At 39.7% G+C, this 16,659-nt stretch overlaps 1 protein-coding gene, 2 long non-coding RNA genes and 1 pseudogene across 3 annotated transcripts; 1 reads left to right on the top strand and 3 right to left on the bottom strand.

Annotated features, from left to right (window-relative positions):
* The first annotated feature begins 3,974 nt into the window (after nt 1-3,974).
* On the top strand, nt 3,975-5,890 carry LOC143879683 (uncharacterized). Its single transcript, XR_013251352.1, has 2 exons — nt 3,975-4,369; nt 5,136-5,890. It is a non-coding gene; the product is annotated as an uncharacterized LOC143879683 (long non-coding RNA).
* A 182-nt stretch (nt 5,891-6,072) lies between these two features.
* On the bottom strand, nt 6,073-7,565 carry LOC143879685 (uncharacterized). Its single transcript, XR_013251353.1, has 2 exons — nt 7,171-7,565; nt 6,073-6,479 (listed from the first exon to the last, which is right to left on the bottom strand). It is a non-coding gene; the product is annotated as an uncharacterized LOC143879685 (long non-coding RNA).
* A 1,675-nt stretch (nt 7,566-9,240) lies between these two features.
* On the bottom strand, nt 9,241-9,591 carry LOC143878730 (cotton fiber protein). The gene has a single exon (XM_077380975.1). The coding sequence runs from the start codon at nt 9,589-9,591 to the stop codon at nt 9,241-9,243; it is 351 nt and encodes a 116-aa protein (XP_077237090.1).
* Nucleotides 9,592-15,816: 6,225 nt separating this feature from the next.
* Nucleotides 15,817-16,383, bottom strand: LOC143878729 (fasciclin-like arabinogalactan protein 2 pseudogene; annotated as a pseudogene).
* Nucleotides 16,384-16,659: the final 276 nt, after the last annotated feature.

Genomic DNA, 16,659 nt, shown 5'->3' with positions numbered 1-16,659 from the left:
GCTCCGGTCTCCCAAGCTACTGCCCATACCACCATCTCCGGCCTCCCAAGCTATCGTCTCCACTACCTTGCCGCCAGCCATACCCTTTCCACCATTTTCTCCATTATTCCCCCCAAACCCTCCATTTATTCCCCCTCTCTGTCATCCACCCTCAGCCATCATCTCCACCTCCTTTCATCAGCCCTTTTCCATCAAAGGGATGTGTAGAGAAAGTTAGAATTAGAAGAGGGTTTTGGTCTTTTATTTCTAAGGGTTCAACCATCAGCAGCCCGTCCGCCACCATTGCCGCCCTTGTCTCCGACACAAAATCCGGCGATCGCTATCCCTTGATCTTTAATTGCTGGGTCCGTCTCATCTTGGCCTTCGGATATCAACTCAGGTAATTGCTATCCTTTGATCTTAATCCCTGTGTCTAATAATTTGATGGTTTCCCTCTCTTGCCAATGCTTGCTGCCATGTTGATTGTGTTTTATTGGATCACTAGCTGTCTGATTACAAAATCGATAAAGTCAGATCTTACTCTTGATCTTTGCCCTTAATTTTTAGTGATGATCCCTGCTAGCAACCCCCATTTCTAATGTTTTCTTCAGGCCTACTATCGGTATGATCATATTTTAATGAATAAATGCACCACCATGTTTGCTATTGTATTCACTTAGCTTATCTCTTCAGATGCCATTATGCTATTGTATCCACTTAGCTTATCTCTTCAGATGCCATTAAACCCATTTTGGAATGTGTAACAACTCTTCGTCTCTTCTTCAGATGTTTCTGCAGTGCTCGGGATCCCTGTGTGCCCAGGATCTCTGTAGGGTTTCTATGACCTCATGTGTTCGCGATTCTTCTAGGAAATTTCAGGATTCTGTGTCTTTCAAGATTTATTTCTATTTCCGAGATTGTCTCTAATGCGTTTCAAGACTCTCCTCGAGTCTAAGGATTCCTTTGATTTCGGAATGCTCCGTTGGATGTAGGCTATGACGGAATGTATCTTGAGCCAACCCCTTCCCTTCCTGCCTTAGAGTCTTCGCAGGTTAAGGGATTTCTTCCTAGAGAGTTTAGGAGTCAGTCTTACCATCCTAGGGTTTAGGTGTCTGTCCTACCCCTGTAGAGTTTAGGATTCTGTCCTATCCCTTCATAAAATTTAGGATTCCGTCCTTCCATCTTTCAGAGTCAGTCTTCAGCATAGGAGTCAGTCCTTCAGTCTTTCAGGGGTCTGTCCTAGCATCATAGGGGTTAGGATTCTGTCCATCCCTTCATCAAGTCATGTGATTTTCATCCGCTCCTGCAAGGTATAGGATGCTGTCCAACCATTGCAGAGTCGTGATTCTGTTCATCCCCCCCGCAAAGCATAGGATGCTGTCCAACCTTTGCGGGATGTCAGGAGTCTGTCCTCCCCTTGTGATGATAGGATTCTGTCCTCTTGTGTCGAAAAAATCAAAAACATCTGAAAAATCTAAAAATCTCAAAAATCTCGAGTCATTAGAGTGTAGTTAGGAAAATCTTGTCCGAACTACGGATGGCTTGATCCCTAGCTGAAGGGGTACGTAGGCAGCTCAGGCGTGCTGCTGGCATCCTGAGTTCAGTCAAACCTTTCAATCAAATCATTTAAACCCTTCAAAAAATCATTTCAGTATCCAAAAATATCTTTCAAGCTTTTCCAAAAATACAAAAAACCAAAATGGGCAAGGATGGTGATTGCAAGGTCACTCGGAGCCTTCTTTTCATTTCATTTCCGATTTTGATCGTGGTTTGCCGGTTTTATCGGTTTTCCGATGTTTTTATCGCGTTTTGGGACGGGCGACGACGTAGCGTGGCCCCTTCGCAGGGATTGTCCTCGATGAGCCCAACGATAGGTCATGACGATCGCGAGACTTATCCGATCTTCAGCAGATTAGGATCGCTGGGCTTGATTCCTTTGAATCGCCCTCTGAGCCTATCGTATGTCCCATTTTCTTTTACCTGGCATTTTGGGTTTGCGCATACCGTCTATTTTCCGATCCCTTCTTTCCTTGCATCTTTTAGTTTATCGTGTGTTTGTATTTGGTTCCTTGTGTGTTTATTTTCAGCTTGCTTATTCTTTGTACGCTATTTACTGCTTTTCTGCTTACCATATCTGATATTGCTTGTTTAGCTGTAGCCGTGCATGCGGATGTTACTGCTTTCCTAGATGTGATGGGTTAGGAGTAGATGCGGTGAGTTAGGATTTTGATGTCTATTTTCTTTTGCCCATCCCCGGGTCATGCATGCTTAGATAGACGTTTTCTCGGGGATGCTCGTTCCCATTTCACATGATTTTCGCCCAAAATTCTTCAAAGTTAATAATAAATGGCATAAGAGACCAGGTGCTCGCACTTGGGCGAATTGGGGGCGCCTAACCCCTTCCCCATTCGTCATCAGGCACAGACCTTTTATATCTCTGGTTATCTGTTGCGACAGAGCACAGCATGGGATCCAGGGCCCACTTCCTTGGATGGCGACTCTTTCTTTATTCGAGGTGCGTCTCGAATCCGGGCTGGTCCCCGAATCGAGAGGTATCTCACTTCACATCGCCGCTCATGCTGTGAGGGGCACTCTTTCGAGAGTTCCTTGGCGGAGCTCTCCTTCACGTGGATGATCCTGAGACTCGCGTAGGGGGCACGTCCCCCGCCCCGTCTCGGATCGGGGTCCACAAGGGCCTAATCTGAGCCCCTGTTGTCATGTTTATTGTTATCTTTTGTATATATCTTTGAGGTGCTTAATATAAGCACACATTAGAACTCAATTGTTATCGACCTTCAGATTAGTGAAAATAATTTCTTATCAGTCCCATCCTGGTCATCCACGAAAACTTTCAGAGCTGATGGCCCACAAAATTTGATTAGTCACAAATGCTCGCAAAGCATATGATTGGATTGTGAAAAGAAGAACAAAGAGGACGATCAATGTACACAAATTGAATGATGAAGGGATAATAAGGGGAGGAGAAAGTGAGATTATTAGAACACTGGTATACTAGAAAGGAAGATAAGGAAAAATGAATAGAGTGGAGGAGCGGGGGTGAGGCCAGAGTACATTGTTTGAGAAACACTGCATACAGGGCCCTTATATGGACATGTTTGGCCACCATAAAAAATTATTTCATGGAATATTCATGGACCCAACTGTGAAAGATGATCTGAGAAAGAGGGAGGGGGAGAGACTTAAGAGGGCACCAGCGAAAAGAACATGGAGATATAGCATAAGAAATCCCTAAAATCAGTGGAACAAAAATAATACCCTACTTCAAATTGGGCCTTTGTTTTTTCCTGGTTTTTTGGGGCATTTCATGCTCCCCTAACTCCCACCATCTAGGGGTGTAAACGAGCCGAGCCGAGCCGAGCTTGGCCAGGCTCGGCTCGGCTCGTTAAACTCAAAGACTAGGCTCGGGCCCGAACCAGGCTCGGCTCGGCTCGGCTCGGTCAGGCTCGGCTAGGCTCGCGAGCCGCTCGCGAGCCTATCGAGCTTGGGTTATATTCTGGAATATCCGTATCAAATGGACGGTTTGGATTATCACAGTGGATTATCACGGTTTGGATTATCAATGTGCGAGATTCGCACATGCTAATGTGGGTAGCAAAGGTTGCTAGCAAAAGGAAATAATAAAAAAGAAGTCATCATTACGAAAAATTAAAATATATGTGCGAGATTCGCACATGCCAAGTGGGTCGCAAAGGCTGCTAGCAAAAAGGAAATAATAAAAAAGAAGTCATCGTTACGAAAAAGTAAAATATCTGAATGCGTATATAGTTTTAGATGAACAATTACCAAAAAAGAGTAGTAAATTATGACATTTACCGAAAAAATACAATCAAAGGGTACGAAGTTATGACAATTACTCAAAAAAGTCATGATTACGCTTGAAAAAAAAGTCATGATTACGCCTCGCCGGCTGCTACTGTATTATATATATATATATATATATATATATATATATATATATATATATAGAGGAAAAAGATTATACGGTTGAGCGTACGCTGGCTTGGTGCGGAAGAGAGAGAAAATAAAAGGATTTCACACGCAATAGTCGCTGGTCTGAAAAAAAAATATATTAAAAGCCAAAACCCACCTCATTCTCTCCGCAGAAGCTTTTCTTGAGTGAAAAATAAAAATAAAAAACCCATACCTTCGTTCCTCTAGAGTTCTTGAGGTGGTGCCGCCTCCTCCTTCTCCGCCGCGGCCGCCTCATCTTCCACGAGAGAAGAAAAACAGAAAAAAAAACCCAAAACTCCACAGAAGCGCGTGGTTTGAAGAAAAACAAAAAACCAAAACCCAAAGAGGTGGTGCCGCCTCCTCCTTCCCATTTCCGCCGCCGCCTCCTTCTCCGGGCGCCGCCTCCTCCTTCTCACAGGTATGGGTTTTTTATTTTTTTTGCCTTCGTCGAACCAAAAATGGAAAAAAAAAAAACCCAAAACCCATCTCCCATCTTCGTTTTTGCACAGAAGCTTGGGTTTTGGGTTTTTTTTTTTCTTTTTGCACAGTCTCAATTGACAAGGGACTGATGACTGCCAAAAACCATCTGCTTGATTATGGGACCGTTCAGGCATTGTGCCCAATATTGATGGGCCAAAGACCAAAGTACAAAGACTGCATTGCAGGTAGCCCCTTCACGACTCCGAAATTTAACCCGCACAAGGGTCCATTGTACTGCTATGTTTGTCCAAACATCCATCTGCTAAACAGTTCCAATCAACAGACATAAGCTCATCCTAATGTGGAGACTTGGGCCACCTAACTGTGTGGAGACTTGGGCCACCTAACTGTCTCTCAAAGTTAAATCTTACATGTTTATGCGCTCTTGCTATTCAAGAGCATAACTTCATTATCATGGAAGTGTAATCTCATTCATGACAGCCTATTGTCAAAGAATATTTGGTACAACATTGTTATGTATGCAGCATGAAAAATGTTTAGTACTTGTTTTGTGATAACACTAACTCTTTTGTTATGCTCTCTTAGCCATATCCTGCACCTGAGATGATGAGAGTAATCACTCATCAGTTTCCAGTTTTCTACCCTCCAATGTCACATATATCCTATATCCATGTTCAAATACAACATGATGAAAGCTACTACATAAGAGTTTCACATTCTTTGCACTTCATCTACTTTTACAGGTAAGCCAATATACAGGGCGGATTCACTTGTATGGAGAAGGCAATGGCTTTGTTGGGTTTGATGCTTGAAAGGGGATTTCGGCCGCATTTAGCAACTTCGAATGATGACGTTCTTGTATTGAGAAAAAGGGTTGCAAGGATGGGGCAGAGACAAAATTTTGGTCTAGAGAGGAACAAACAGATGATCTGATACACAATTCTCTTTCGTGCATTTGCTTAAACCTTGAACAAAATTGGTGAAGTTGTTGGTGTATGCATCTCTCTATGGCAGTTGTGTCTCAAAAAGTTCTTGATTTTTTGTACCTTGGCAGCAATTATCCATCTCCGTCCTGTTAGATGATCTCTCATTTCTAAGATACTCAAGTTTTCCTTTGGCTGTGAGTAACACATTTGGACCAAGCGATGTAGTTACTCCAATCTAGACAAAGGGAGGTCATATGAAGATTATAAAATTCAGTGGGGTAGACAAATACTTGCTGGGTAGAACTGTTATGTATGCAGCATGAAAAATGTTTAGTACGTGTTTTGTGATAACACTAACTGTTTTGTTATGCTCTCTTGTAATCTCAGATAAGTGAATTGTTGTGGCTTGAGATCCATTCAGCTATGCATATTCATGAAGTTGTGCTGCTTTTTTTTTTCTTTTTTTGGGGTGAGGGTCTGATGTTAATATGTATAGTTGAGACACTGGCTCTGTGTTCTTTTATCAAATCATTATTGAAAGAAACAACCGCAGAAACTGCTGTTTTGGATGCTGAGACAATTCTCTCGCTGCTGTTTTGAATTAATCCAGCAAAATATTTCAGATTGCTGTGGTTTGTTGATAACTTTTCTGCACCATTTGCTAATAATGCTAGTTCTGATCCCCTTGGGCTACACCAATTGCATTTCAACTCTATGGCTGTCAACAATTGTAAGGATGCAGTAGTGTTGGTGAAACAGAAGCAAAGTGATGGATTGCCATATTTATTAGGAAAGAAAACAACATAAAAAAAATCCCCTTTTCACTCTCTTGTACACAATGCCCCCATATTTAAGATCACATTCATTGATCCTTCTCAGCAGCCCTATTGGGCTTTTTAGTTGAGAATGAAAAAAAAATGGAGAATGAGCCGACCCATTCTGCCCATTTCTCTGATTTCCAACTCTCTAGGATTTGCATTGAATTCTCAAATCAAAATGGAGTCTCTCCAATTGGTTTTTCCACCCATTTCACCCGCTCAGAAGTTCAAAGATTGATATGCCTTCAAGAACATGGTCCAAGAAACAAAATCAGTAGCAGAAGAAAAAAACCTAACAGCAGGCTTCTCTCCTTTGAGGAAGCCATTATTTAGTTTCTCTGAGCTGCAAAAGAAAAAAACACGCAATGCATTCATAAGCAATATAAAACCTAACAGCAGGCTTAGGTAATAAACCCACACAAAATCAGTAGCAGAAAACCCTAAATCAGTGAAAAAAAAAGGAGTAAAACCTTCATTTTGATGGTCCAGTGTCATGCTAAACGAAGGCTAAACGGGAGAAGACTACTTGCCCAATATCCTAGTCATCAGTCCCTTGTCAATTGAGGGGTAACCTTTACTACTAAATTTTTTTTAAACAGATGGTTTTTTACAGTAAAGTTGTAGGATTTATGCCACTTTTTTTTTCAAATTTCTCTCTCTTCTCTATCCCTATGCTCTACAAGGAGACTACTATCCACACTTGACAACCAAGCACACCACACAGGCTTACTATTATTCTACTACCCCAAATCCAGAGAAAATATTTCGTGGAAAAATAAAATTTCAGACATAGTATGTTTGCAATTTTTTTAGAAATAGGAAAGAAAAAATGATTTCGCATAAAAAATTAACTGGAAATAAGTTTACTAGATGCAGGAAATTTTATTTTCTTGAAAAAAGTTTCCACACACAAAAAGAAAAAAAAAAACCCAAAACCCAAGCTTCTGTGCAAAAACGAAGATGGGAGATGGGTTTTGGGTTTTTTTTTTTCCATTTTTGGTTCGACGAAGGCAAAAAAAATAAAAAACCCATACCTGTGAGAAGGAGGAGGCGGCGCCCGGAGAAGGAGGCGGCGGCGGAAATGGGAAGGAGGAGGCGGCACCACCTCTTTGGGTTTTGGTTTTTTGTTTTTCTTCAAACCACGCGCTTCTGTGGAGTTTTGGGTTTTTTTTTCTGTTTTTCTTCTCTCGTGGAAGATGAGGCGGCCGCGGCGGAGAAGGAGGAGGCGGCACCACCTCAAGAACTCTAGAGGAACGAAGGTATGGGTTTTTTATTTTTATTTTTCACTCAAGAAAAGCTTCTGCGGAGAGAATGAGGTGGGTTTTGGCTTTTAATATATTTTTTTTTCAGACCAGCGACTATTGCGTGTGAAATCCTTTTATTTTCTCTCTCTTCCGCACCAAGCCAGCGTACGCTCAACCGTATAATCTTTTTCCTCATATGTATATATATATATATATGACTGTTTTTCTTAACGAGCCTTAACGAGCCGAGGCTCGGCTCGTTAAGCTTAACGAGCCTAATAAGCCGGCTCGGCTCAGCTCGTTAAGGATTCGAGCCGAGCTCGAGCCAAAATTGACACCCTTACCACCATCTCAAGTCTCTCCCTCTGCACCCATGACTCATAACTGGCCCCACTAATATTCCATGGAAATTTTTTCATGGTTTCCAAACATAGAAATATTCTAATCCTAATCAAAACTAAACAAATTTTTTAATCAAGGAGAATGTTTGATTTCATTCTCCTTGCTTTTCTCGAGTATAACTAAACTAATAATCAAATGTTTTCCCAAATTTGTTAATGGAGGTAGAACGCGAGGAACCGAACAATTAGGGATCAATGTACCAAAGAGGTTTCATTCTCTGAACCGGAAACTTAACATTGCTATGACAAGAGTTGCAAAGTCTTTAATTGCTTGGATGTGCCATGCATCACTATATATATCACGTCTTTCATTTAATATGTTGATAAGTGGATCACATATATGAGTTTTTATATGATGGCCCACCGGGTAATTTACAAGGGATAGGTGGTAGCCCTTGCTATTTTGACTGTCGGGCATCATATAAATGCTCCACATATATAGTCAAATATAAATTTTCTTTGTTACTTTAGTTGAAATCATCATTCTATCAGACATAAAATTTAGAACGAAGACCTACCTAGAAGTGATTTCAATGTTCAAATTTGATTTGGTCAGCAAATTAATGAACAGAACCATCCATCTGTCTCTCCAAGTATGCACAACCGTTTCTCTATATATAATAATTGAGAAAACGGTTCATACACATGTGTAGAGAGTTCTCTACACACTAGCTTAAAATACAGTGGGGGCCCACATTGTTTGGGTGATCCAAGCCATCAATTTTAAAGGCCCTCACATAGATAGGGTGTCTACAAAAAATCAGATTCATAGGATCATCCTAACCCTACGATTTGTGGAGGTAAAATTGATGTCTTTAAACCTTTACAAATTAGTCCATTTTTTGCCTCCATAGTTCGAATGGTTAGGATGATCCTACGGATCTGATTTTTTGTGGACACCCTATCTATGTGAGGGCCTTAAAAATGAATGGTTTGGATCACCCAAATAATGTGGCCCCCACTGTATTTTAAGCTAGTATGTAGATAACTTATCTACACATATGTGTAGGAACCGTTTTCTCATAATAATAATTTCAATGTACAAAAGTTGGGGGCTAATGACAAGAGAACTCAAACCACTTACACTGAAGAAGAAGATCACCAAACCAAGCCACTCGGAAAAAAACAAAAACAAAACAAAACAAAGAAGATCACAAAACAAATTACATTTCAATCTACCGCAATTGCTACCCAAACAAACCCAAAATCACAATGATCATTTGTTCAGTCCTGCGAAGAACTTATATGTAATGTACAATGACAGAGAAATTAACAAAAATGAAAAAAAAAAATCAATACAAAGAATCTATATTCCCAGGAGATCATCTTCCAAACAACTAATCTCCATGGCAAGCTTCATAAATCAAAGCCCTTTAAAAAATACCATACTTTGAAGAAGCCACGCAATTTCTCCCATGGACTCAAAATTTTAGTTTAAAAAGAAAATTAAACATCATCCTCAATCTGAATAGGTCCTCTCAAGGCTCTTCTCCTTGCAGTATCGGAGCTCGAGAGAAACTTGTCGTTCCATCTGAAGACGACGGTAGAAGTTAGAAATAAACATCTCTGCTCTCCGATCAATATCATCGCTAGCCGTCCTTTGAAGTATTTGCGGTGAAGATTGCGCCTCTTGGTCATGGTCGTCATCGAAAATAAGCCCCGGTGGTTCTTTAAAACTGAGTTGACGCCGGCTCGAAGAACCGATACCCGACGAAAGGCGCCATTTGTTGATGTTGAAGCTTAGTAAGAACTTTACCTTGTGTATAGCCCTCCTTAAACGTCTTAGAGATAACCAATTTGTTAATACCATGGTTGATGATAGAAGTAGAGAGTGTGATAATAATTGAAATGTTTGTAATGGGTATTGGTTTATAGAGGTAGAGATAAGGAAGTAGTAAGGGAAAGGTTGTTTTTGAGAAGATTTCTGTGGCTGGCGAGAGAAGCGTAACAAAGATTAATAGCGTGTGATAGGGGATGCTAGAACATGGAAAAATGTAGTCAAAAATTCAATGTAGAAATGATCGGTGACTTTATTTTTTCTTGGGGATTAAGTTTTGCTAATCAACGTTGGAGTCGGATCGGGTGGGGGTTTAGTTACCACTTTCTTTTAAAAAAACCTAAAAAGGAACTTTGCTTTTATCCTTCTTTTATAAAAGATGCTTTTATTTAGCCCCACTTCTGCCTTGTTTATGCTAGATTCGCTTATTCTATTATAGGTCCGGTCAAATGGCGTTGAAAACACAGAACCCAAGCTAAACTTGAAAGTTGTCACTTTTCGTGTCAAAACAGGTTAAAGCGGGTGTGCACGTAATGCAGAGGGGGTGAAAGTATCATCTCCCTTAATTAACTAATTAATTATATGTAGGGATTTTATAGCGTCCATCGCGGAAGGCATTTTGTAGATGCTCTGTTGCATGTGAGTACAGCCACCTCATAAATGAAAACAAAACTTGCTGAAAAGTGAGCCTGTGTGGCTGTTCTCACATGCAACAGACCATCTGCAAGTGCTTTTTGCGATGGACTTGCAAATCCTAATTTATATTATTTTATACATGAATGCAACCTAAGACCATGGGGGCCGTGTGATGTTCTACAAGATCAATGGCCACGATATTGACTTTCTGCCCTGCCAACCTCAAAAGGTGTTACCCGTGAGACTCGTTCAAAGCAGACTCCATGTTATGGGTGCTACTTGGAGCGGGATGGGTTGAGCTTTTACTAAAAATTGAAATGGAGACATCCGAAACTGACCCAATTTCATGCTAAAAATGTAACCCGAATCCTAGAAAGAGCAGTAATAATAAACTAGAGGGGGGCTGTCCCAAGTAAGAAAAAAGGAGAAAAATATCACTTCCGTATTGAATGGTTGCCAAACATGCCCATAGTGTTAGAATTATTGCTTATAGGCATCACCATTTTTGTTGAATAATTATGATTCAGATGCCTTTACTTCTTGCCGGCCAGAAATTTTTGTATATTTGTATTTTCTTGATTTCTTTAATTGATAACAGTATTTTTGGAATAATAAAAAAGAGAATGATGGTATTTTTGAAAGACGCCCCTATTCATTACTCGGGACACCCAGCTGCAGTGTATCTACGACCGCAGAGGGGCTGATGTTACTTCACACGGGAAGGATTCAACCGACCTGATTACTTTTAGAACAAGGGCAAGGGATTGGGATTGTTGGTCGGATTAACGGATCCGATCAAGTATACCATGTAGATTTAATGCCATCAATCACCATACACGTGTGCCACGTGTACGATTTGATTTTTATATTCAGTCTGGGTGAGGTGTGTAGTTCTGATCTAAGAGGAGAGTAGGGGTGTTGGATCGCCGATTCTTTCAGTTTTCCTCGTCAAGTTATTATTATAATAAAAAGCATGTTCAATTGGGTGGCGTAACGGCAGTCAATAAGACAGCCCAGTCGTTTGATCGAGTCAGTCGAGGCTCCTACTTTTTTACTTGGTCTGAATCTATTAATCTATGGTGGCTTTGGTACGATGATTTTAAATTCTTAGACCTTGCCTTTCGTACACGTGGTACTTGTGTTACCCGTTGGATCTGAACCATCGTTGGTTTTGCTTTGTCTTGCCCATTTGCTAACTTTGCAAGCAGTGGATAATCAAACGGTTAGGATTTTACTCTGAATTTATATCTATTTCAAACCTTATGACAGAAGAAAATATGCGTATGCTGATGATGCAATCTGTTGCTTCCTGGGCGAAATGTAAATTGCAATGCCTATTGGCCGTAGGCCGTTGCCTGCCATGCCTCTTGGGTAAAATGTAAATTGCAGGGTTTTTTTTTTTTTTTTTTTTTTTTTTCTTTTGGGTGAAAAGTAAATTGGGATTGCCTCGTTATGTAAATGTAAATTGCAATTTATATATATATATATATATATATATATATATATATATATATATATATACATATATATATATATATATATACATATATATATATATATATATATATATATATACATATGAGAAAACGGTTCCTACACATATGTGTAGATAAGTTATCTACACACTAGCTTAAAATACAGTGGGGGCCACATTATTTGGGTGATCCAAACCATTCATTTTTAAGGCCCTCACATAGATAGGGTGTCCACAAAAAATCAGATCCGTAGGATCATCCTAACCATTCGAACTTTGGAGGCAAAAAATGAACTAATTTGTGAAGGTTTAAAGACATCCATTTTACCTCCACAAATCGTAGGGTTGGGATGATCCTATGGATCTGATTTTTTGTAGACACCCTATCTATGTGAGGGCCTTTAAAATAGATGGCTTGGATCACCCAAACAATGTAGGCCCCCACTGTATTTTAAGCTAGTGTGTAGAGAACTCTCTACACATATGTGTAGGAACCGTTATCTCATATATATATATATATATATATATATATATATATATATATATATAACAAAGAACTGTACGGACCACATCATAGGCTGATCCAAACCGTCCATGTGATGGAACACAACATCAATACGTGGTGCCCGTAAAATCATTTTCATAGGCTGATCCTAGCCCTCCAATCTATAGAGGTTTCCATAATATGTTGTTCCTCTTAAGATGCCTGGAATTTGTAAATATTTTTAAAGGTTTGTTGAATTTGTAATATCCTCAAAAAATTACTAAGGAAAAGTAGTTTTTTTGTAATTGTCATATTTCGATACCTCTTCTTTGAAGTTTTTTCCCATAATTGTCATATACAAGTACCCGTTGTCCGTAATTTCCCTCCAGAGCTATACTACGTAATGATTATTATTGCTAGCTCCTTTCGGTACCTATTATCAAGGTTTAAAATTTCGGTTTCGGTACCGGTTTCAGACCGTGAAATTTCAAAATTTCGGTCGAAATCTGGTACTTGACCCCAAACTAATATTTTATTCAATATTAAATTTCGGTGAAATATTAAATTAATATTAAAAAAACCTATTTTTTGGGTCAAAATTTGGGAAAATTTGAAACCAAGCTTGTTATTGCTAGCCACCTTTCAAGAAATAGTATTTCCGTGCAGTTTTTCACCACGTCTAATAAGACAAATCTCTGAACACATACAATTGCAAAGGATGGGCGAGATGTAGCCTTTGGAGAACGTGGCTAGCAAATCATGATTTGCTTTTTCAAATCATTCCGAAAAGGGGTAGGAATGAAATTATGGGGCTTTAATGGGTGCCTTTGTTAAAAAGCATAAAGGAAGGGGTAGGATTGAAAATATGTGGTTTGAATGGGTTCCTTTGTTAAAAAAAGTAAAAAAAAGTGATGTGTAATTCTCATAGAATTTTGAGAGAAATTCAAACAATTCTCTCATTTTCTCTTCTGCTATATATATATATATATATATATATATATATATATATATATAGAGAGAGAGAGAGAGAGAGAGAGAGAAAACGGTTCCTACACACATGTGTAGATAAATTATCTACACACTAGCTTAAAATACAGTAGGGGCCACATTATTTGGGTGATCCAAATCATTCATTTTTAAGGCCCTCTCATAGATAGGGTGTCCACAAAAAATCAGATCCATAGGATCATCCTAACCATTCGAACTTTGGAGGTAAAAAATGAACTAATTTGTGAAGGTTTAAAGACATCCATTTTACCTCCACAAATCGTAGGGTTGGGATGATCCTATGGATCTGATTTTTTGTAGACACCCTATCTATGTGAGGGCCTTTAAAATAGATGGCTTGGATCACCCAAACAATGTGGGCCCCCACTGTATTTTAAGCTAGTGTGTAGAGAACTCTCTACACATATGTGTAGGAACCGTTTCCTCATATATATATATATATATATATATATATATATATATATGCTTGTGGTGTCTTACGAAAAACATATTTCATGGACTATTAGTGGGCCAGTTGTAAGAGGGTTAGGTGGAGAAACAGGCCATGTTCGGCAACCATGTGTTTTTTTTTCTCATGGAATATTAGACTTTTCAATTGGAGAGAGAGAGAGAGAGAGAGAGACCTATGTTTTCAAAGAAATACAAGAATTACCATTGCTTATTTGGATAGTGTGCTTTTGCGTTTGACAGGGGTATGGTTGGGAGAAATTAAAGGGAGAGGAGAGCAATGAATTGGGTCCTGCCACCGCTGATATATCTGTAGTTATCCACGTTAGTCATATCTAAATTTGTTGACTGTTGTTGTGGATAACTCTTATTGCAGTCTTAAAAACACAGAGAACAACACAGTAGTGTTTAAACATCCGGTTTAATTAGTTATGGTCTTTTTTTCTTTTTTCTTTTTCTAAAAAAAAAAAAACTTGAGTTCGGAGGTTCAATCCCAGCTTTCCTATTAGCTTGGTGACTGTTTAGTGGTTTTGATAGAGTGGCCTCATTCAATTTAATAGCCATTGTAAAAATTAAGCTACTAAACCCCTTAGATGCATCTAAACCATGTCGATTAAAGTTATACCCTAAGGGGCCGTTTGGATACGCGGATTTTAAAATCTTGGATTTCCTCAAAATTATAGATGGGAGATGAGAGGAAAAAGTGCCGGCTGTTGTTTTCTGATTTCTTGTCCTTTTTCCTGACAGCATGAGAGCAGCAAGACAGCAGGAGATCGTCCCATGTTTCCATGTTTTAGAAATCTCAAGATGTGGGAGAAATTTCTGAAACCTGGATTTCCTACTTAAATTCCAAGAAACAATGTCAGGCAGCATAGAACAGCTTGATCATTAACCCTCTTTTACACTGTTTTTAAACTAAAACCTGGACTCTAAAATCAGCATATCCAAATGGCCCCTTAGGGTCCGAAATTGTTTCGGATCGCAACCCAAATGTAGCCACAAAATCCAATGGAGCGTCCCAGATCCAAGTTGAGGGGAACAATGTGTGAAAATAGTGCTGATATTTCCGTTTATTTATGTCTGTTTATGAGGTGAGTGTATTTTTGTAACATTCAAAAACTCTAAGCAAAAAGACAAAACATTACATTTTTGGGAAATGATATCTGCGCCAAGTGTTTCGATAAACATGCACTCCACTTGTTTGTCGTGCAGTATATATAGGGTTTAAAGAGCTTTTTGAAAACCGTAATATCCTCTCACGTCCCTTTAAATACTACACGACAAACAAGTGGAGCGCATGTTTATCGAAACACTTTGGCACAGATATCATTTCCCTTCATTTTTATTTTCTCACTAATCCTAATTGTATACAACATAAGTTGGACCTAGGACCCTCCCACTGAAGATGTGATCGAAGCGGATAATGACCTATATTAAGACGGTAAAATCTGTAGACATTCAGAAACAGATCCAAAGTAGATCTGTTAACACCCCTAAGTTTGGGATGAGGACCTAATTCTTCAACATGGGGGTGGGGAGTCACACATGAAATCCAAATCATTGAGCTTTTAGAACATCATGAGGTGACCCACGTGGTCTTAGAACATTCAGAGCATCTCATGCGTAAGATAACAATACTACAGAAGCCAACCATCAAGCTTTTCTTGGGAGAAACCTAAATGAGGTTTGATGGTGAATTCAATCGATCAAGGGGCTAAGATCAACTGATCATGTTGTTCTCAGTGGCAGCAGGACTAAATGTTTATGTCCAGATTAACTGTCTGTTTAGAAAATGTATGTTCTATAAGAGAAAAGCGTCCATGAATTTCTACCATATACGCAACTTTTAGGGCGATGATAAATTGGCACCCCAGTAAAGGAGGGTATAGATTTTTGGGGACATCATTATAAATTTAAGGTCCTTGTAAATAAAAAATGGCCTGTGGTGGTTCAATTCATTTTTTTTTATCACAAGTAATCAATCAAACAATTGAAAAGCATGAAATGTTGGAAAAGTTTCATTTCCAAACTTTTTCAGGAAATTCTTGTAATCCAAGCAGGGGCTTAAATGATAATTCTCATATAATTTCTCAGAAAAGTAAAACAACAATATTTCACTTCTCTATTTAGTGTTACATTAACAACAACATCCCCACGTACTTAGAGAAATCTCACACTCCGGACTGATCATCCGTCCATGATCCGCCTTCTAAAGCGGTGGAGTCGAACCTTCGGCTTGTGGGGATGAAAGGGCTTTGCTGATCTGAATGACTGAGATCGAATTTTGGATTTTTTTGAATACATTGAGAGATTTGACGAAAGTGGCGTCCACGACGCCATTTAAGTCTCCAGCGCCGAAACCCACCTTGCCTCCTTTAGGATTTGTGATGTTGACGAAGCCGGAAAAGCCAGGGGGGGTCTGGCCACTGACTAGGTATAGAGTGGCGGAGAGGGTTGTGCGGTCGAGGATATTGTGTAGAGATTTAACAGTGAAGAAGTCGAGCAGGATGTGGAGGGAGAGGACATTTTTGAGGGCGAATGAGGAGAGGTGTTTTGAGAGGAGGGTCGACATTCCGGCGTTGTCGACTGCGAGGACGGTGATGGCTGGCCTGCTATTGATATCAGAGGCGATATCGGTGATGGATAGGTAGTGGTTGAAGGTTGAGAAATTGGGGTATTTGGCGAGGATAAGGGTCACATTGTGCCCCGCATTGGAGGTGTAAGAGAGGAGGAAGAGGGAGAGGAGGAAGAGGAGAGGGGTTGGAGAGAGGTGCATTGTAATAGTTATTTTCTGAGTGAGAATAGTGCGTGGTTGTAAGGTGACTTGGTGTGGGGTGTTATATAGGGGAATTGTGAAGAGGCGATACATAGGGCTGCGGCTGATATTCCACACGGTTTTGAGTCAACAAAGGAGACCAGTGCTCTGCCAGCAATAATACACCGGGCTGCGGGTGATATTGTGGGCATTGGAGGCGTGGGATAAGACAAATAGGGAGACTAGGGAAAAGAAGAGGGGTTTTAGAGAGCTGCATTCTTAATTAGTTATCGTTAT

Source organism: Tasmannia lanceolata, unplaced genomic scaffold, assembly GCF_043159265.1.
Source record: "Tasmannia lanceolata isolate RefF3 unplaced genomic scaffold, GAP_Taslan_0.1 ptg000006l, whole genome shotgun sequence".
NCBI lineage: Eukaryota > Viridiplantae > Streptophyta > Magnoliopsida > Canellales > Winteraceae > Tasmannia > Tasmannia lanceolata.
Note: the sequence above shows the minus strand (reverse complement) of the source record. Positions and strands in the feature narration are given on the sequence as shown.

Coding starts and splice junctions, on each gene's coding strand:
- LOC143878730 (XM_077380975.1), bottom strand. CDS start 9,591: ATGGTATTAACAAATTGGTTATCTCTAAGACGTTTAAGGAGGGCTATA.